Below are 22794 nucleotides of genomic sequence, written 5' to 3' on the forward strand. Positions count from 1 at the left end.
TAAGTTTCAATTTAACTGGTCCTTTAACTGTTTCATTTAACTCAATGAAAGCTGTTCCTTAAAAAGGAACAAAGGGAACCCTGTAGGTGTTGTAATTATGCCCTGAGTGTCTTTGACTGGTCTTCTAGCTCCTGATGGAATCTTGCCTGGTGTTTGTTCTGTGCAGACCCAGAACAGAATGAAGCTGATGGCGGACAACTACGATGAGGACCACCACCACTACCACCACCACCACCACCACCACCACCACCGATCTCCTGGGAGGTCGCAGCATTCCAATCACAGGCCCTCTCCTGACCAGGTCAGTTTCATCACCGCTTACCTCCAAGACCCCTTTTACCCCTTGGATATTTTAAGATAAAATAAATAATCCTCAAGAAATAATAAACAGCATAAAGTGATATGTTCTTTGAACTGAAACTAATAGCTTTGGTATTTATTTCCATCACTCAAGGAATCTAAATGTTTTCCTTTCTCCTTCCTCTTTAAGGTTTTGTCTGTTCTTGTTTATGTTATGCATTTTCTTTCCTCCTCTCCTTTCTTCTTTCATAGATATGTAGTCTGTTGCTGGCTCAGTATCTAATGGTGGGTTACTTTGGAATGTTTCTTTCAGAGTTTTAAGAGAAAGCACTTTGTTTCCATGAACTCGGCAATCAGAGAAGCCTTGAGTTTGCTGAGCACTGTCCTAGAAAATTCCTTAGTGATGCAAATTAAAAGTGGGGTAAAACAATATGAAAAGAAATCAGTTTTGCTTGTATTTTAGCCAGTGAAGTCAAGGGGTCCAGTTTATTTGATTTGGACCCTATCTTCTCCCTTAGCTAAGTAAAGAAGTGAAAAGATAGACTGACAAAAACACAGCCCTCCTGTGGTTTTCAACAATATTCACATTCACCCACCAAATGCAAAAACTATTTATGTTTAGCATTAAAAATCTTGAAGGTAAATTTCGTGGAAATTATAAAAGTAAATCAAGATAATGTAGTCAATATTAACAGTATTTCCTCCTTTTTTGTACTATGACCTTTTTTTTTTACAGTAGTTTAACTTGTATAATAAATTTCAAGAGGGATGGAGTCATAAGTAATGGAATGGAATCATCTGGACAAGTGTGAATGCCTTTGTTATATATTTCTAAATATGTGAGGGGAGGGTTTATTTGAATTACCTGTGTGAAGAGGGGTTTAACTGTTTGTTGGAGGAAGGGGTGCTTATTATACCCCTAAATTTTTTTTTCAGATGGCTCTGTTTCCTTTTTATCTCATATCACTAGCATCCCATAGGAGAAGTTAAGATTCCAAGTCTCCAAGGTGTTTTACCAGTAGTACAACTCCAGGGGACGCCTTTTACATAGTATACAACCTAAGACATACCTCCTGGAGTCGTGCAGTGAGATAGCTCTAGTCAGAGGGCTCCTTGCCCCCAGATTGGCCCTATCCTTGTACTGGGAAACGTTTGCCCTCGGAGCCCTCAAACCTGGAGAAGATATTCACACAGGACATCTTAGTTTCTGAAGTAAAGTGCAGAAAGGCACCAGTTTATGTCATTAGCTCTCAAAAATGGTTCTCAGTTTGGTGATCAGCAAAATGGATACAGAGATTAATTTTATGTCATTATCTTATATGTCTGTGGTTTGGGTTTGATTTGGTTTTATTTATTCAGTTCTCATCCCTCACAACCAGCACTACCTCCCAACACTCACCTGTCCCAGTATACCTGGCATCCTGCTAACTAATTCATTCTCACTCTTGACCCCTGCCCTTTGCTCCTTGAACTTTTGCCATGAGGAGTAAGTGTAAAGTTTTATTGGTGCTAGAAGACCACCCTGGAATTTCCCCCAGAGAAACAGGAACAGAGAACACTATAGAGACAGAAGGGAGGATTTGGAGCCAAATTGGGGAAGTGGGTTGCAAAAGGACCTGCTGAGATAACCGTCTTCTTTCATCACTGAGACACATACACTAATATGTCCTGCTAGAAACACAGCACCAGTTCAAATTTATCTGCCTCATGAATGATGTTTTTTATAAAAGCTAGTCTCTGGATACTTTTCCAAAGATCTTTAATTATTAAACTAGGGTACTTGCCTGCTTGGTTGACCTTCTTATTCTTGTCTACAGACACTAGAGGTTGTCATAGGGCAGAAATCATTGCTCAGGGGTGGTGTCCTCCAAAAAGTTAGCATTTCTTGAGGAATGTCTAACATATGTGGTCAGGACCTCTGGTACACATTTCTCATTGGCACTATTAGGAAGGTGGTGATGACCCTCCACTTTCACATTCTCCATCTCAGTAACTACTCTAAGCAACCCATGAATATAGTGGCAGAGAGCCTCATCGTCTTCTACAGATGAAAAATCCAGGCCCTTGAGAGGAGGGGATCCTCAACTGACTAGAGTCCTGCTGCTGGTTCTTTGCTCATTTAACCAATGCTTGGAGCACATATTCCTTGCCTGCCACTTTACCAGGCTTGGGGAAGAGAGCTGTGGATAATACCCCTGTATTCAAGGAGTTTGCTGTCTGGTTTAGGACAGAAGTCTGATGTCTCATTCAGTCCTGTTCAGGATCATGTCAATCAGAACAAGACAGATAAAAAGTAGCTGTAAATTAATTAGGGGGCCCAAGACTTGGGCACTGCAGTGGGGTTCACTGTGAAAGTGAGACACCCTTAATCAGAAGGACAGCTTTGTGATTTTAAATTGGAGTCAGCAAGGCTGTGAAGCTCCCTTGGTGCACTTTTTCAATCAGAGAAGGAGACTTAAGTTAGGAGCCCTGGTAGGAGTAAGTTGACTCCAGTGATGGAGATGCCAAGATCCCCTGGGCTGGTTGCCCTTTCTGACTAGGTATCCCAGGTCTAGGACAATGATACCTCCCCCTGCACAGGATTTTGAGATTCATATTCACCAACTCATATTTCAATATGTGCACTGTTATAAATCTAAGTGCCAGATTGTAACAGTTATTGAAAGGCTGGGAAGTCTTTCCCAATTGATTACAAAAGCTGCACATAATTGTGTAAGCATATACGCTAATATATATGGCGTGGAGCTACTTCTTAGGAGAAAGTGACAGCTTCATATATCAGTATGTGACAACATTAGAATCTGAATAATGAATTGATTTGGATGAGATTTAAACTAAATGCTGACGATGTACCCATGTTAATTGAACTGACTTAAAGGGGAAAGGTCTCTTCCAAGGATCCCTGACTTCCTTCCCATGGATCTTCCAGTCCTGACTTTATGGTTGCCATGAGGATTGACCAACTGTGTCTTCTAGAAGAGGGGCTATAAAATGTTGACATTGACTTTTGAGCTTTATTAAGAGGTCAGAACACATGAAAATGAAGAAATATAAAAAATACGCCACTTTGCCACTTTTCCAGAGAAACTCATTTTTCCTTAGGAAATTCAATTTAAGTATTGCCAGGTACTTGCAGAATTAGATTCTTTTTCCATTTCTTCCAGGTCCCTCTCTCCTTTACTATGATTTTGCTTTCTCCTCGGGAGAAACTGAATCCAAGGGTTATAAGTCTAGACTAGCATTTCCCAAAGTAACTTTTGGCACATTAGTCCCACGAGGAAAGTCTTGAAACAAAGATTCGGTGGGCAAAGAATTTGGGGAAGTGCTGCATATTATAAGGATCTTGGAGAGCCTTGGTGCAATTAACAGATCAAAGGATCTATAAAGTCATGTAAGAAAGAAAGCTCTCCAGTTTTATTTAATCCAGCATTTCCCAGACTTATTTGATCACGGACTCTTTTTTCTTTTTCTTCTTTTCTAGTAACATCTGTGCTCTGAGAAATACTGTTCTCAGAGTATCAGGTGAAGAAAGAGACTACCCAGTGTAAAACATGACTGACTCAGTTTCCAGCAGTGTTTTTCATCAGAAGGTGAAGCTTTGAGGCAAATTTTCCTTATGCTTTGCATAGCAGAAAATGAGAGTGTTCATTTCTTAGGATAACTTTTTTAAAGACTATAACATGAAAGAATGAGTCACTCCACCAAACAATCAATAGATTGGAATGAAGGGAGTCGTCAGAAGAATGACGACCAGGAAAGCGAGGATAGTCACAGATTCACGGCTCTCCAGGGGCTGAAAATGCATGTGATAAGGGGAAGGGAATGTGGAGCGCATGTAAGAGAAGCCAGAGGGCTGTGGCTCCCGAGAAAGAAGCAGTTAATACTTGGTGGCCCATGACCCCCAGGATGGCCATAGTCATTGAAACCAAGTGGGCAGACAACAAATAGTTCCCATGACACAGGCTGCTGGTGTGCTTTGAGAAATGATTAAGGGCAAAGAATAAATACTACGTGGTGGAGACACATTAGTGATTTTATTTTCAGTGAAGTTACCAAGACTGATTTTAGAAAAGCTCAGTGGAAACACAACTTCTCCTAAGTGCCCTCTGTACCTGTCATTGTCACTATCTGTTATTTTCTTTAAGTAGCATCTTTCCTTGCCCTATCCATGGTGCCAAGTTTTTTTTTTATTTATTTTTCCAGGCATCGTATGCTTTTTATACTCAGATTTCATTAATCTCCTTCCAGTGGCTCCCAGGTATGGCCTAACCCCATGGATGAGAAAAGTGTGGCATCAGAGTGAGAACCACACTTCAGCCAGCTCAGAATGCTAGGCTTGTTCAGGCTGCCCTTGGGCTTCCAGGACTCACACTTCTGTGCTTGGGTCTTGGGTTGGATGTTGGGTCTGTAAGGACCTGGATCTTACTGCTTTTCTGTGCAAAATGCACCTCCATTTGTTAAAGCATCTGCCACTCTGATTCCAATTTGTGGGTGCCTAACTGGGAAAAACCTAAACATGTTTTTTTGGATTGGAAACCCCAGAACATATGGCCACTTTCCAAGCCCAGAACGTCCCTCCACTCTCTCTCCTTCCTTCTTTGAATGAAAATGCTCAGTCACAGAAGTTAGAAAGATCAAGGAATTTTGACTACCTTAAAGACTTTCAGATCCCAATTAAGATTTAAATTTCACATTTTACTTATAGAAACCTTACTTCTAAAGAGGGGCTGTGAAGTCCAGGAGCATGGAGGCATAACACTTATTAAATTGATAATGGAAATTTGGGTTGACATTTATGTCATATTCATATTCTTTGTTACATATTGCAAAGCACAGTCACACCTGTCTGGCCCACTGTAGGCACTCAGTAAATGTCTGTTGAATGAGTTGTTCTCGTAGTGCCTTTGGGAAATAGAAAGGGCAGAGGGAATATCCTCATTGTACAGATAAAGACACCAGAGCTCAGAGAAGTTGTTAGTTATTCAGAGTCACACACCTGAAAATCAGCAGGCAGAAGAGAAGGGCCTGAGTCTCTGAGTGCTGTACCCTGGGGGCAAACCTCCTTGGATGTCAGTGTGGATATATTTATGCAACCACATGTATTAAATATGGTTGCATGGCTACAATGTCAACTTCCTCTAGAATGCAAATGTGTGGTTTCCCTTTCCTGTCCAATTGTAGTAAGTTTTATCTTATTTTGATTTATTTTCCAAATTTGAATTAAAATGTCATCCCATCAGTTCTCTCCCCATTTGCCCCAGCTTTCATTGACATTATTTCCATTCTTCTATTTGTGACCATTCGTTTCATTCTCCCTCATTTCCCCTTGTCCTTTACCCTTCTCTATTCCTGCTGTCACTGTGCCAGTGAAAATGTGGCTTCTTACAACTGTCCCACTGCCCTGGAGTCACCAGATTGAGATCCTTGAGGAGTAGAGAGCCTGGCACAGAGAAGGAGGGGAATTGCTCTGGGTTACAGCAGGCCCTTGGCAGTGGAGTGCCAGGACCCACATTCTGTTGCTCGCTCACTCATGAGCCTCTGTACACACAAGGCCTGGGACAAGTCAGGCCCCCAGAGCAGAGTAGGGGATGCTTCACTTGGCCCAGGGCTGCCATCAGATCAGCCAGGGCTCTTGGAATATTTTTCAGATACTGACCTTATTGTGATAGAAGCTGGGTTTTCTGTTTTGCAGCCTAAACTTTAGGATGTCCACTCTGCTAATCTATTCCTAGAAAATTGATTGACCTAATCTTAAGTATTACCCATTCCATGTGGCAATTTCCAGAATCTGTCTGCAGATGTAAATAATGACTTGTGGTCCATTCTCTGTTGCTCCTGTTTGCTGTGTGGTCCCAACATATGTTGGCTCTCAGCTGAAACATGAGTTTGTACACTGGACACGTTTCAGGGCACTGAATGTCCACTTGTATTTTTTGCTGAAAATTCCCATAGAATTCTGCTTGAAGACACGTTATTTTCCCTTAAGCCATCAAATAACTTGTTCACTAGAGAACCCAGACCTAGATTTGGCTTTCTTTTCAAACTAGTGGTCATGGGACAGGTATACAGATCGTATTTGAAGATATAAGGAAATTATCCCAGGGATCCCACCCATGATGACTGTTCTGCTTCAAAGAGGCTGCAACGCTCACTACCTTGGTTTTGAGATTTCTGGTCTCGAAACATGTCCCCTCTACCCTCTTCTTACAGGCAAAAGAGCCATAAGGTAGAGTTAGAGCTGAAAAATGAAAACAAGGTTCTTGCTCTCTCGCCCTCCTACCTCTGTCCATGCTGCATACTCCTGAGCGCCGAGATAGAATTAGTCAGTGTCCTGCAGAGCATTCCCCTAGGAGGGGAACTTCCAGCCATCAGGTCCTCATTGAGGCATGGCTGGAGGCTGGTGACAACATTTCCAAGCCCCATGTGTTTCTTGGTCCCAGATCTGTCTTGTAACCGTGCCTGTCCCCCTGCTTTTCTCCCCTTCCTCCTCCTCCCAGGACTTCACATTTTATGTTTGGTTAATAGGAGTTGGTGGAGTCTCATTGTCCACCCAGAGAAGGAAGCAGTCACAGCAGCCCCTCCCTGGGCCCTGTTACTTCTCAGAAAGCCAACTCAAGGCCCTTGGATTCCCCACTTGCCCTCTTTGTGAAATGCTGGACGGGGTTCTGTGATTGATGCCCTGCTTTCCTTGCACTTTCACCAACAGATTAGCCAAAGTGCAGCCCTTTGAATTCTAACAAACAGACAAGGGGTTTAACTTGCTCCATTGCCCCCAGAAGATGGATTCTGTATATAGAGTTGTTATTCCTAGCTTTTGCTTAGGGAGGGGAAAAAAAAAGAATTTATTTTATGTTTTGAGGTTAAATGAATGTGGGATAAATGTATACATAGTGTCCTGTGTGTATATATGTATGTATAGCTATATGTCAGATGAACTGAGGACTTTTCCACATATGGAAGAATTTCTCAAGATCATGTTTAACTAGAAATTTCTCTCCCTAACTTCCCCTGAGTGCATGTTTGAATATACATTATATATACATATGTGTATATGTGTAAATACATTTTCATGTTTCCTACATAGAAGAAAAATTACCACATATCAGAACTTACTAAAGTATAGTTTCAGAATAACAAAAAAATTTTGTTCCCCATGACAGTAACCTAGTAAGAAAGTTGCATGTCTTAGGCTTTTAATATCAGTTTCCCATCCAAGCTAGTATGTCTGAAGCTTGACCGAAGAAGAGACGATAGAGGTTTTTTGCATTGCAAATCTAATTTCACGGCCCACTTCTTGGAAGAAGCCCTTGGGTTCTGGCTTCAAGTAGGGATGAAGCCTTCAAATTCACAAACCCATGAAGAAACCTCTTGTTGAGCTGATGTTTATTGGATGGGAGAAAGGTTCAGCGATTTCAACTGTTCCCACTCTTGGGCCAGTCTTCTAAGCATTGGAGTTAAAGATGTCCTGGGATGCATTTTTTTTTTTTAATTTTTTTTTTTGGGGGGGTACACCAGGTTCAATCAACTGTTTTTATACACATATCCCCATATTCCCTCCCTTCCTTGACGCCCCCCCCTCGAGTCCCCCCCACCCTCCCTGCCCCTGTCCTCTAAGGCATCTTCCATCCTCGAGTTGGACTCCCTTTGTTATACAACAACTTCCTGGGATGCATTTTGAACTGAATCTTGTGAGCCTCATGCCTCTTTTCTTTTTGTAAACAATTAATTTTCAAAAATCGAAATATAATTGACCTTTACCATTGTATTAATTTTAAGTATACAACATAATGATTTGATATATGGATATATTGTAAAATGATTACCAGAATAAGTTTAGTTAACATCATTTACCACACATAGTTGCAAATTTTTTTCTTGTGCTTACTTGACCTTTTTCTGACGCTCCTTTTTTCACAAGTAGATTGGAAAACGCTGTGTTTAAAACGCAACAGTTTTTTTTTTTTAAGTATATGAAGTGGAAAGATAGCTCAGATGTTGTTTTCTTCTGTATTCCTCAAAAAGTACCAAAAATCCCCAAAGCTACTAAAATACGAGCCAGAAGGAATATGTGATTTCTCACCATTGGGAAATAAAGGTGGCAGTTTATTTGTTTGCTTATTTTTAAGAGCAGAGGTTCTGGAATGACCCTGTCATGGCTCTCTGTGAGGCTGCAGGTAAGGAAGGAAATGAGGACAGATGTCTGAACTGCTGTGGGAGGTATTTAACGGCTCCCTCTTCTCCTAGCAGTTAGGTGCTCACCCAACCATTACAGACAGCCACAGGAGAGGAAGGGAGGTGGGGGTGATGCAGCCCTTAGGAAGCTAGCTTTGCAGATGAGCAGGTTATTACCAAAGCTCTTTAATCTGGGTGTGATGTTAATTCCTTACATGTAAGCACATGAGGGCACGATTTGATAAACGCTGCCAGGTAGGGTCTTCACGTCTGGGAAAAAGGCAGAGCTGCTTAATGCGTCAGGATCCTCCTCTTAGAAAAGGATTTCTCCCTCAAGGAGATTTGAGCCTATTGAAGATCTCCGTCTTACTCTCTTTTGGGTAAAGTTGTTTTTCTCCCCTTTCACTGATTCCTTGTAGTTTTAAACCTTGTTTGCAGCATTAGGGTTTCATTAAAAGATATGTTGCACCATCTTTTGAGTAAACAGGGGTTTTCAGACACAGTCTACCCTCCCCAGCTTGTAGATGTAACTCATCTTGGCAACATGGAAAGGGTGATTCCTTTTCAACTTGCTGCTTTAATCCAGTCACATTTGTCTAAGAGGCAGCTCTTCAGCTCCCCCATTGAAAGGGGCTGGCCAACCTTGAAAGGTCTGGAGCAAGGAAATCCATTTTCTATTGCTAAATACCATTGCCTCTCTCTTTCTTGAGCCGATGTTAATAAGGATCATGTTGGTCTTCCACACCCCAGGCACTTGTGGCACTCAGGAGATAAGGAACCACAGAAAAGAGAACTGGAAACATTTTTTAAATGTACTTTGCACACACAGATTCTGAAAACTACCTTATTAATGGAACCATAGCATTTAAAAAAATTGTTTCAGCATCTGTATATTAATGATCTAAATAAACCCTAGCTTTGAACTGCCCAGAGATGTTAAAATAACCAAGGATGGTTTAATACACTATCACATCCTTTTTACATACCCTCTTGCTTTTGGTCTTAGCACAACATCAAATAATTTGTTATAATAGTGACAAACTATCAAATGCTACTGACAGGGATGGTGTACCCAGTTATATTTGTCTGTGTTTGTAACGTCTACAAGGTAGTTTAATTTACATTCTCCAGTTTAATTCACACAGCAACCTTATGAAGTGTCAGGGTCTTCTCATCGCGTTTTCTTTTTGAGGCAACTGAGGAAGTGAAGAGTCCAGAGGCTGGAGGATTTGGTTGCTCACTCGCCAGGAACACAGCAGAACCAGAATCGTGTAAAAAAACACAACTTTCACTCTGTTTAACAAAGCCAAGCGTTAATGACTGATGGGTGAGGGAGTGAAAATAAAGCCTGTCTCCACCCCACCCCTTTTTTTATGGCTAGCTGGCAGTGGCTCAGCTTTTAGCAGATGTTGACTTTGGGCTCCAAAAAAATGTTGTTGGCCAACGTACAACCTTCTAGCATTTCCATCTTCAGCTGGGTATCTTGTATTTTTCAGCTGAGAGAGCTGGCACCAGTGCTCTAGAGATTGGTTTGTCGGAATTACTTTTGCTTGTAGGAAATGGAAAACTAGTTTCTTCAAGTCACCCTAGAATGATAGTCCAAAAAAGTGAGAAAGTGCCTAAAGATGCTGCATTAGAAGTGAAGGAGAATGCCCCACAAGCTTCTCCAGTGTTCTCCATGTCTTGGCAAAGAGGACTCAGATGGCTGCCCGCCTCAGGGGGTCCCTGTGAGGTGGATTCGTTGAGAACCAACCAAGCTCACAGGCGTGCAGTCTCTGCCTTTCCCTTGAGAAACTCCCCCGTGTGTCTTTTAAAATATGGATATCACCCATCATGTTCCCCCTTAGCCAGTGCTGTTCAGCTTTTACAAGCTCAGGTGTAGAAGAATAAATCAGGAGTGCCGTGAGAAGGGGGGCAGAACCATTTTGGGGAGAAACAAGTAAACACAATCTTGGCAGCCCTAAAGAACTCTCGAATCCAGGCAGCCTCCTCTCTCAGAGGAGTGGAGTCATTCAGAAAAGCCAGGACCAATTCTTATATACTTACTCATTTGAAAATATATGTTCATTTCCCACATATGCTGTGAAGCAGTGTGAAGGGAATGGAGGTACTGTCTTTTCCCTCAGGGACCTCGAAATTTGCTGGAGTGCTGCTGGTATGTCATGTAAGGCACAGCTGCTGTATGCACGTGAGCTTCTCTTCCTTCCAAGAGCCAACGAGACCCCACCTAGTCGTACCTTCCAGCTCCAACCAAAACCTTCAACAGCTTGGAAAGGGGCAGTGCAAAGTCCTAAGGCCTTCAGAGCTGAGCTAAGCAGAACCATCAGATGTTTTCTGGGGCCAAAATGAGGCTTTTCTGTGGCTTCAACGTGTCAGGAATACGTACCTTTGTGGCCAGACAGACTGGAATTTGACCCCTGCTCCACAGCTCCTGGCCAAGTGTCCTTTGGCGAACCACCTCATCTTTCTCCCTGAGTCTGCCTTTCCCTATCTGCACAAAGAGTCTCCCCACACCTTGTCTTGCTGACTTAGTGAAGAAATGTGGAAAGCCACCACACTGTCTCTAACCTGGAGCTCATGCTAATGCCCACAGGCTCATTTCTAGCCCAGGTCAAAAATAAATTAACATTTACATTTAAACAGTGCACAAATCAGATATTGGAACCTAAATAGGACTGGTCTATTTTTTGGGAGAACTTGTCTGCAAATGGGTCCCACAGGCTGTAACAAATACAAATCATGTAAGAGTACACAGCCATTCCTGACCTCATCCATTTATGTGCTAGGCATTCCAGGAGGCAGGAGAAGTGAAAGACACGAATGGGAGGTTTGCAGAGGGAAGGTTTGGACTTGACCCTGAGAGAAAACACATTAGTGCCCTGATGAGGCTCGAGGCTCGATGTCCTTGTTTCCAGGCTCATGCCCACTGCTTTCCTTTACACACTCTTTCTTTTCCCAGTTCTGGCCAAGCCTGCACTTTGGAAATGCCAAGAGAAGCTGCTTTGCTCAAACCTAGGCACAGGACACATCATAAATCCCACACTGTGGTGCTGCTTTTGTGACTTTTGTGGCCAAAGTTTGCAGTGTCCTGAGGCTTGAAGTTTGCAGAAAGCGTCAGAGAAGCCCTGAACTGTGGTGGGAGTATGGGTGGGTCTGGTGACTGTCCACGCCACACCCTGCAAGTAACCGGAACAGTCTCCCTGCATTTCCCACAAGGAGGCCAGGTTGAACTTCCTGGCAGAGACAGCTGGCTGAGTTCTTACAGAGGCAGTAGGCTGATTTGAAAGTGATGCTTCCATAATTTCATTCTCATTTCCAGCTAGGACAAGTGTGACAGTAATGTCCCTTTTAGGAACCTAGTCCTTCGATTTCAAGAAAAAAGGCAGCTATCAACTCCAAGAAAATTGCAGGTGTTTAAAAAAAAAAAAATCCTGTGATGGGCTAGGGCTTGCCTGCTGGCTATACCTAATACTTCAAAATAGAGACCAATTAAAGGTTTACTCTGGGCTGTTTATCATGTCATATTATGGAGTTCCTTCCCAGATCTTCTTTGCTGGGGCTAATAAATGCCCCCTACAACAGCCAGTCTCCTGTCTTGTCAGTGATGACTCAGTCACTTTGCCCTTAGATCTTGTCATCAGCATAGCCCTGTGAGCAGCCCATCCGGTGAGGGATTTTGTTTTATCTCAGTATTTAGAGAACCCCATTAGAGCCCAGCATCTGGGACTGCAAGATTTCCATTGAGGCTTCATATCATCTCTGGAGCCATAGATAGATCCTGAGTTTATTTGACAGTTAAACCTCCCCCCCTTCAAAATCTGCTGTGTTTTGTGGTCACTGTGCTCTGGGCTTCAGCCCACCTTGGATGTTCCATCCCCAGATGCTGTGGACAAGAGCAGGCAGATGACTGATGGACTAGAGAGGCTTTCTTCCCATCCAGATATTTTGGCAACTCCTGGCATAGCAATCACTCACAGAGAACACACAAGGGAGTAAACACCAGGCAACATCCAGAAACCCCACTGCAAAGTCAATTTGAAAACAGAAAAACAAGAGAAGGAAACAGACTCTCCCAGGCCTGATAGATGCATTTTAAAACTCCAAGAATTTCTAAATAACTTGGCATGAAGTTAGGGATCAAGTGACATTTATCTGTTTCTTATTTTTTGGTCCCCAGATTTACATTTCTGTGTGGTAAGGTTGCTGAACAAATTAATATTTGCATACAAAGACGCAGGCAGTGCAGGAGTCAAACAGCTGCGAACGTTTGGAAATACTTGGAGCTCCATCTCTGATTAGCTCCTGCATTTTTGTTTTTTATTCCCCAAGCGGACACTCACTCTGACCCAGATCACTTGGTGATTAGGGTCAATTCATGTTTAAGCTTTGAAGATTAGAGAGACCAGAGATGGCCACCACTTCCCTTTCTATTTTCTTTTAAAAACTTTAAACTTTAGAAACTAAAACCTTGAAAGAAATGCATAATATTCTGAGTTCACTGAAGGAATTTATCCACATTTCTGCCATGTTAAATGTTAGCAAAGTTTATATTGGACTGTCATATTTCTTTACTTTATTCACCAGCGTACAAGACGTCGATCTCAACATCTGGCTTTTAATAACCCTCGACATCTGGGAGCTCCTTTTTATTCCTATGGTGGATGAGGCACAGTAGTGATATTGGCAGTGTATATTTTTGAGCTACAACTCCTGTCTGCTTCAATCATAATTAATTACCACTTTTTAATATATTTAATTTGCTAAAAGTGATTTGCATTAGACCACATTTCACTGTTAAGAAAATAGCGGTAGATTGTTGTGGCAGTGGCTTTCTTTCCTCTTTCTTCTTTTTAAAAATTTAAAACGTCTATGAATGGATTTGAAGCAAACTGAGTCTGTAGATGCTGTTGGGTTTTAAATGCAAAGTGAAATAAACTGCTCTGCAAGGGGAGTGATTTTACAGCCACTTAGGAGCAGTTAGCAGAAGCTGTGGGCTGCATTTTAGGGAAAACCTCCTATTTTGTTTTGTGACTTTGGCCAAATCATAGCATCTCTCTGAGCCTGGAGTTTTCCTGGAGCAGTGATTTTGGGGGTCAGGAACCTTATAATGAAAGCTAGGACCTCCATCCAGAGAAATACACTTACACACATACCCACAACATTCTGCATTGAATTACAAGGGGTTGCTAGACCCTTTGAAATCCTTTTGTGGATGCCCGAGGGTCCCATGCTGTAGACTTTCCTTCTTAATTAGCATAAAAAAAGGACATCAACTTTACTTTCCTCCAGGAACTGAGAGGAAGCTTAATGAATGTAAAAATCTATATTTTTCAATATTTTTCAAGTTGTGTAGGGAAAAGGGAAGTTTATTTCCAGGAGCAATTACTAGACTGTGTAGTGATAAATAAATGCAGGTAAATTTCACATGAGAAGACCCAGCTAAGATGATCAATTGTATCTTATTCTTTGCCAGAATATTACTATCCAAACTGTTGGTGTAAGTTCATACTGAGTTGTCCAATTCAGAGTCTGTGCAAGTCACTTGATTTACTCAAATCAGGGGGGCATTGTTAATTCTTTGTGGGCCAGACCCTTTTGGCAGTCTGGTGAACTCTTTTATCAGAATAATATTTTTAAATGCACAAAATAAAAATCACAGAAATACAAAGGAAAGAAATTATATGAAAACTCATTTCACAGACCACAGATCTAAGTTCTTGAGTAGATGAAAATTACCTTGGCCTGTTGGCAAGATTAGGTTAAACGAAACTGCTGTTTTTCTACATCAAAAACGGTCAAATATAGACATTTTCATATGACTCAACCTAATATTACAACAACTGAAGCAACAAGAATACATATTATGAGAAAATGTTCTAAGTTACTGTTTTTCTTGTTCCTGGTTTTCAAAACAAAGAAGCAAATCGTGGGAAAACCTGGTTTCATCAGGGATTTGTTAAAAGACACAGCTCCGAAATTGTGTGTGAGACCAGGGTATGAACCACTCAGTTTTCTACATTTGTTTCTGTCCTTGCAGCAAACAGTGAGAGTTCCTGTCCAAAACAGGACCTTGTGATGGTAGATACACTTCTGTCTTTAAAGGTTCAATTTCCCTGCCTATCAGCTTCCTCACTAAGTGAGGAAAATGGCCTGAACCATCCTGGAAACGTTTTCAACAAGAATTCAGACCAAATAAGTTTCCGTTTATCCACAGTTGAGCACAATTTTAAGTTAAACAGAACTTCCTTTCTACAAGCATTTTACTGAATTGAAAGTTTACTCTCTCTGCTTTGAAACTTATTTGATTGCAATTGTGTAATCATTCCATGCAAATGCATAATCGTTCCATGGCGGGCACATCCTCTTTTATGCTGAGAGCAAAATAGAACCTGACAAATCCAGAAGATCACAGCATGTTTGAGCCTTTGTGAAATAACCAGTGTGAATTATCGCATGCTACAGAAGTTTGTTCCACCCAAGTCAATGGAGTTTTTTTTTTTTTAATTCTTCTTCAGCCTTTATTGATACTTTAAGCTTAAGAGAAATTAAGGGTATTTGGTTACTATAATTACTTCTCTGCTTACTTAAAAGGTTTAATCTGCTCCTTGGGCATTTGCAATTCAGATTGCATGCTTTCCAAAAAAATAATCATCTGCTAATGTAGACTAATTTTAATCTTCTAATCCAATCTTGACACAGAGTCGGGAGCCGGGAGGGTGGAATGTTTTTGTGTGGGGGTTGCCATAGATACAAAACTCAGTTATGTATTTGACAAGTCAGTGATGTGGAACTTAAGTTACTATGAATTTTTTTTTCCTTGCTCCTTAAGATTAAAAACAAAGTGAAGATCAGTGTGCCTTTGCAGCGCATCACAGTGTAACTAACCTTCTCTTCTTTCATTTCGGTGCTCCCCTCCTCTCCGTGTACCTCCTTACCCCGGGCCGGCCGCAGGATGACGAGGAGGGCATATGGGCATAGCCGGGCCTGTAAACCAAAGTTCCAGTTTTGTTTTGAGGGGTGAGAAACCATCTTTTATATCATTTTTTTCTTTTAAAAATTGCATTCTAGTGTTGTATTGTGTGCGTCCTCAATTGTGTTTGCTGATGTTTGTGACTGTGCCCTGTGTTGCTTCTGTGTGCTGTGACCACCCCCAAGAGCTCTCTCCTTCCTACTTCCCCTCCCCGCAACCACATTATTGTTCTGCCTTGTTGGGGCTGGGTTCAGCACGATTCAAATGCTTCTATGTTATTTAAGATGTAAACTATGGCCTCGTTAGGATTTATCCACACTTTTTAAGGCATGATTGTGGACTCAGAAATTGTCACAATTGTCTAGTTGTGGTTTTCAGCCGACTGCTTGCTTTTACCAGATATGCCAGTGTGGTGTGACTCTCACGTCCTTCTGGTTGTGTCAAATGTTTGGCAAGGAATAAGGAAAATAAAACTATTTATCTTCATGGAGCTGAAAGTATCATCTCAAAGAAGCCCATTTAATGGATTGTACTCTCTTCTATGGCAGTTCTGAAGAAAACACAAGGATCAAGGCATAGTAATGGTGAATGGGTAACTGTATCTCTTTAAATGAATTAGAAATATTAATATTGGCAGATCTCACGAGTGGTATCATATCTGCTGCTTTTTGACAATTGCCACTTCTGTGGAGTTTTGCATTATGTGTTTCATGCATTGAATTTTTCAGAGGGTTTTGCTCTTTTAAAGGCTGATTTTTAGCTATTAAGAACCCACTTTATTTCTGGGCTCTTCTGTATTATAATCGAATAGTGGTGCATGTAACTGCTGTGTGTTATAAAATGGAACATTGAACTCTAGCGACTTTTGCTGCTGGGAATCACACCTCTTCAGGATACTGCAGGCCGTTTAACACCAAGTCGCAAACGCTCTGAAGTTGAATATACCTATGGAGATGTAGAATACGGTGTTGAAGTTGGTGACATTGTATATGCCATTGTGTTCAGAACAAGACGTGATAGATTGTGTGCCACAGTCAAAAAGTATTCTATGTGTAGTTCTTTTTCTGGGACAAATGTGAAATGTCCCAGCTCTGTGCTTAGAGAGGCAGTTCTTTGGGATGTGCCCTTCCCCAGGTCTTGCCTTCATATTACATAACAGTGGTGCTTCAGATGAATTTTAAAACAGTAACTGGTGTGCTTTGCTTGTGGGTGACAGTTTCATTGATGTGTTTCACTGCTCAGTTGAACTTGTCTCACCAGTGAGTCAGACTGCTTTATCTGGTCGTTCAGGGAACACACAGGGGTTTGATTTTCATTTACAACATCTTTCCGCGTAGTAAAGATGTAACACTTCCTGGATCCATTTGCTGCCAATAGAACCTGCTTCCTGGTCCCATCAGACTATCGCCTCTCTTCTCCTTTTCCTGGGTAAAGGGGAAAACAACACTGGAATTAACGCTTCCCGATGCAAAGTGGTTCCAAAGGGACGCTTGTCAATATGGGGAGATAGAGAAACCAGAGAAATTCCTAAGAATCTGTCTGAGAGACTCCCTATCTAGGGAAATCTTTAAGAGAAACATGACATTTACTCATACAGAAAAGCAAATAAATATGTAAGTTGACCTAAAACAACTATAAATGAGAGGTAAAGATTTTATAACGTTAAAGAGTGAACACGTGAAACCTGCCCGCAGTGTGCATGGAATAGGTAGGCAAAGGAAGGTTCTACAAGTTTGGGGGTTGCCTAGAGAAGTGTAAGTCCTTCTTAGGGCTCTTCTGTGGAGCTGCTTCTGCTATCGTAAGTGTTAGGACGCTGGGCTGCATTTGCCTCTCCTCCTGAATAATAAAGATTTTTATTGCTCTTTCCCAAGATTCTTGACACCCACCCTGCCATCCCCTGAGACAGGAACCTTGTTGGCCTCAGGATGGAAGTGGTGTCAAGGCCCATAGACAGCCTTGCTTTGCTTAAGGCAAGTGGAGACAATGGTGTTAAATCCTCATCCTCCTTATTCCTTCACGAAATTTTCCCAAACACCATGTACCCCAGAAAACAAATGTCTTCTGAAAATTAGTCAATATATAATCCTGCTTTAATATGTTGTAATAAATTTTATAGGCTTCTGAGGAAAACTACTTATCTTTCTTTATGACTCCTTTAAACAAGTTTGCTTAGATATCCTCAGGCTTTTAAAACCGTATCTTAAGGATTTAAATAATGAGATACTGGGGAAACCTTCTATTTCTGAACAGCCGTTGCATGTTTTGAGTCACATTACAATCTGTGGGGGCCTAAGGAGATGTTAAATTTATAACTAAAGATGGATAATAGTGGCACATTAAAAATTAACTGTTTTGAATATTTTGATTTATAGCCCTTATAAAAGAAACATTACAAGAAGTTATTTTACTAGGCATCAGTAATATGCTTATAATAGCATCAGAAGGCCCTGACTTGAATCTGGTGTTTTGGTGCTGAAATGAATCATAATTTAGGAAAAGTCACTCCAAAAATTACAACAGATTAACATAACAACCCCGACAACTCCTCCCTTTTTTGGCACCTCTAGACACTAGCCCAGGCATGATTTATTTGTCTCACTGTGATCATTCAAGGGTGGTGTTTTCTGAGAGCAAAGTGGACTGGGTAAAGTTTGCTTTTCTAAAGAGTTTCGACAGACCCTAGAGCTAGTCGTTCCCCCCATAAACCTCACACCCCAGCCCTGCATTATCAGCATGTGACCTGTGTAGTCTACAGAACCCTGAGCTTGCTTTAATGCTTTGCTGTCACTGTCTTTAAATTGTTAATAATTTTTCAATGAGGCACGCTACAATTCATTTTGCATTGGGCCCCACAAATTATGTAGTCTGTGCAGCTTGGACCCACCATATATTCCTATACTCTGCCTCCAATTCCTCTCCAGGCCCCCTCCGTGTTGGCTCATCCCCACTCCTATTTTCTTATGGCTGGAATTTACCTTTGGTCTGCCTTATTTTTCTGGTTTTCTTGCAGAGATCCCATGGGATCACACTTTCAGCACTTTGTTGCCCTCATGAGCATCACTGAAATGTGTATTCAACCACTGTCCCCTTGCCTATCCCACCCCCCACTTTGATTGTGAAAATGTGCTCTTGGAGCCCTTCCACGTTTTCTGTCTTGCTTTGAAAATACAGCAAAAGAAGCTGCTTAATTCTCCATTTTCCTTCAGAAAAATCTACTTAATGTGGCAGTCATTTGTGTCAGCAAATAATTCTTCATTTCCATTGAATGGAGGTGCTTTCCTTGCACCCCCAAGAGGCACTTTGGTTTGTGAATATTCAATGAGGTGGGACAGTGTGGGACCTTGTGAGATCAGTGACACATCTGCCTTCGCATTTGAACACTTGAGCTTTCACTGTGAACTCTGGTAATTGAGCAGACATAGAATACAAGATCATTTTTATTTCTTAAACCACTAGAAAGGAATAAGTCTTTTTAGATTGAAAACATATGCAAATGTTTAGGACCTGATTCGTAAAAATACAGATGTGGGCATTAACAAGTTTTGGCACAGGGCCGTGATGCTAGTAGATGCATCCTGTCGAAATGAAGAATTGTAGCTCTATGCCACCAACACATGAACAGTGTTACAGTGAGTGCCCATATGAATCGCAGAGCACGTAGACTTGAGGAAGGGGTTTTCACACATAGAAGCAGCTCTCAAAGGCCAGTGAAACTCCCTGGCATGCCTCCTCTCAGGAAGAATGAGGAAGGAGATACTTTATTGTGGCTGGAAAATTTATACGTTCCATGCCTTCTCTTAGCAGAAAAGGTCTGGGCACAAGGCCTGTGCTCATCCTGCTCTTGCTGTGCTCAGCCTCCTCAGCTGAAGTCTTGGTTTCTCTGCGAAAGGAAGGCTTTCTTTTACATCAACTGTACAAAGATACCAACTTGTGTTTTTAATTCAACCCATATCTCCTATGACTGAAGATCCGATACATCTCCTCGTTGTGCCATTAGCTCCTAAGAATTTTCCTTCATTCATTGACTTATCTGTTCATTCAGTCATTTTTTCATTTATTTATCTGTTCTTTCATCAAACATTTAAATTCTTGGTTAGCTGCTGAGGAAACAGTGATGTGTAAGATAGACACGGTTGCTACCCTGTTGCTCTTACAATCTGGTTTAGGGAAACAGACCATCAGAGTTTAAACATATGAATGGGGACTTTATACATTTTGATCATGGCTTTGATGGAAACTGGGAAGATACTGAGATTAACGAGAGGAACCTACTTTAGCAAAGGGCCGAAGGTGGGAAAGAGCTTTATGAGCTGAAGGAGCTCAAAACCATAACTTTTGGTAGAAAATAAGATAGTAAGATGAAGATGAAAAAGTGGAAAGGGGCCAGATCGTGTAGGGCCTTTTAGGCCACGGTAGGGAGTTTGCGTTTTAGCCTAAGAAAAGTGAAAAAATGAGAAGAAAATTAGAGGATCTTAAACAGGGGCATGACATGATTCGATTTGTGTTGTAGAACAATCCAGGCTGCTTTGTGGAGGATGAATTGTCATGGCAGGAAGAGCAGAAGTAGGGGCCATTCCATCATTTGAAAAGAACTAGTGGTGCTGACCCGGGGGGGCAGTAGGGGAGACGCAGACAAGTGGAAAAATTGGAGATGAGACTAGGAAGTGAAGTCAGCAAGACTGTGATGAACAGCTAAGAGAAAGGACTAAATCAAGAATGCCTCCAGATTTCTACCTTGGGTGTCAGAACTGGGGCACGCCATTATTGGAGGGTGAGGGCTGACTAGGAGTCCTGTTCTCTTCTGTTTTCCCCAGGTGTCCAGTGGGACTGGCCAAGGAAAGGCAGACTTTTGATCCCCTGTTTTCTGTTTGCCTGTATATCAGCAGAGGAATCTTTGGCTTCTCATTGCAGTGACGTGTAGGCTGTCAAGTTTAAAGCAGAGCTGGAGTCCAGCTTCCGGAGTGTGTATCTCCTCTGAGTCTCAAAGAAAAGGAGAGAATTGAATATCAAAGACTGCAAAGGAAAATCAGCAGTCGTAGAATAGGGAGACATGTGCACACAGTGGTCTCCAAAAAAACCGACCTCCCGAAGTTGCAGAAGGATGAAAAGGACTTAGAAATAGGAGAAAGATGCCATTGGTCCTTGCAGTTTTTCCTGAGATCCTCAGGCATGGAGAATTGTGTCAGTTAAGGCACACCTCATGAGATTTTGGCTTCTATTTTGAAATTCCAAGTACATTATTTCCTACAGAAGAAGCTTTCAGTAATCAGTTTTCAGGAGTTAGGATGAGAAGTAACTGGAAGTAGCTACTAGATGTTTCAGGACCACCATTGACAAGGGCTCTGCCTACTTCCAGTTGTAGAATTAATTCCTGGGCAAAATGAGAGGTTTTTGCTTTATTTCTTCCCCCATTACCTTCTTTGTTTTGGCTTCTCTGCTCCTCTGGAAGATCTCTCTCCTCTCTCCTCTCTCTCTCTCCTTTTCTCCTCTCTCTCTCTCCCTACCCCCTCTCACTCACTCTCCTCTCTCTCTCCACCCCCTGTCTATATATATACATATACAAATATATATACATATATATATCTCTCTTCTATTCAGGCTTGTAAAGCTGTTCTTCAGAGCTCCAGCTTAAATGTCCCACCCCAAGTCCTTTCAATCAATAATTCATTCCAAAAATATTTCTTCATTTCAGTAGTGGAGTTGAGGCAGTGAAGAAAGTACACTTCCTACTCTGGAGGAATTTAGAGAGGTACCCAGATTCTTAAGCTGGTGTTCATGAATCCCAAAGTGTCTGCAAACCCCTGGATGTGGTTAACAGACTTTGATGTGGGTATGTGCACGTCCCCCTAGGAGAGAGAGTATCTATGATCCTCAACAGATACTCAAAGGGGCCAGTGACTCAGAAAAGGTGAAGAACCACTAATCTATGAGAAACTGGGTGAGAGTGTGGCTCATAGTGTGGGTTTGGACTGATCTGAATCCAGAGACTATTTGGCTGAGTGGCCTTGGGCAAGTGTTCTTCCATCTCCGCTCTTCCATTTCCTCATTTGGAGAAGGTTGTGCACACCTTCCAGGGCTGTGGTGAGGCTCAGAAGAGATGAGGTGAATGAGATGCCTAGCCAAGTCTGGCGCATGGTGAGGCCAGTCCTCATGAGAATATCACTGTTATTGTTGCCACTGTGCTCAGAAGAGTGGACTCTGTGCCAACTGAAGAAAGTGGTTGATACTGGGGGAAGGGTAACTTTGTGGGGGGGCGGGGTAAGAGAAGAGACAGAAAGAAGGAAAATCAAAAGGGGAAATCTGTTTTTATGACCAAAGCTGTATGAGCCAGCTACACATTTTCTAGCAGGTCTTAAAGCATTTTTACCCTAAAAACACACCCTCCTTAGTTACTTTTGATTTTAATGGCACCTAGGTCTAGCAAAGGAAGACTTGATTGCTGGAAACTATGGATTCGTCCATGTCTCTAGCAGAGTGTTTCTGTCAGCTCAAAGAAAAATCGACTGAATAACATGAAAAGCCAACAAATATTTGATGAACAATTGTGAGCTAATGAATTGAAAGAGAGAAAAGGGTAATGATGTCACAATCCACCATTTTCTGCTCTGAAGTATGATAGACTAGGTTGGGTGCAGGGGTAGAAGCTTTTAAGCAGAAATGAGTGCAGTATATAAGTTCTTGTGGGTTTTTCTGGAGCTTGTAAGGGTTACCTGGCAAAGCAATGCATGTTGGCTTGGATATGACCACACTCTCAGGACCTGAAATCTGGCTGAGAAATCATAAACAAACAGTGGTGATAAATGACCGTGGGCCAGAGGCGGGAGGCGTCTAGTGGAATGTTGCTGCGTTACATTACATCCTTCCTGTGCCAGGGCTGGCGCACAGGGAGCTCTTCAGCCTCTCCCACCCCTTTGTCATTTGCTCAGAGTGTGGTGCTGGTCTGGTCTTGTTTAACCTTTTTATTAATGATCCGTAAAGGGGAGAAAAGAGCATGCGGAGGAAAGTTGCAGATGACACTAATTTGGGACGTGTTGGAAACTCTAGGGAGGTCAGAGAAATCACACAAATGGCCCAGAGAAGGTTAAGATCCTGAAGGGAAAGTAACAAATCTTGGAGAAGTTCAAATACTCACATCTGGCGAAAATTAATCTGAGACACAGATATCAGTGGGTGGGAGGGGTATGGAAACTGAACTCTAAAAGAAAAATAATAAACTGAGTGGACATTGGGAAATCCAGCCATGGGTGAGAACAGGGAGAGAGGAGCCAATGGCATTTAAGTCTGGATGCTAGCAGGTGCCAGAGAAATGTACATCACCATTTGTAACAATCCTGTCCATAAACTGTCCTACA

General features: G+C 41.8%; 2 protein-coding genes across 2 annotated transcripts in view; both read left to right on the forward strand.

Annotated features, from left to right (window-relative positions):
• Positions 1–22794, forward strand: part of ERC2 (ELKS/RAB6-interacting/CAST family member 2) — a 913064-nt gene that overhangs the window by 722862 nt on the left and 167408 nt on the right. The window contains exon 17 of the mRNA XM_057705261.1: positions 167–301. Within this exon, the coding sequence (XP_057561244.1) occupies positions 167–301 (135 nt within the window). The remainder of the gene's footprint in view (positions 1–166; positions 302–22794) is intronic.
• WNT5A (Wnt family member 5A) overlaps positions 15322–22794 on the forward strand; it is a 216498-nt gene continuing 209025 nt past the window's right edge. The window contains exon 1 of the mRNA XM_057705263.1: positions 15322–15489. The gene's annotated coding sequence lies outside the window, so the exon portion shown is untranslated. The remainder of the gene's footprint in view (positions 15490–22794) is intronic.

This window comes from Hippopotamus amphibius, chromosome 13 (assembly GCF_030028045.1).
Source record: "Hippopotamus amphibius kiboko isolate mHipAmp2 chromosome 13, mHipAmp2.hap2, whole genome shotgun sequence".
Classification (NCBI taxonomy): Eukaryota; Metazoa; Chordata; class Mammalia; order Artiodactyla; family Hippopotamidae; genus Hippopotamus; species Hippopotamus amphibius.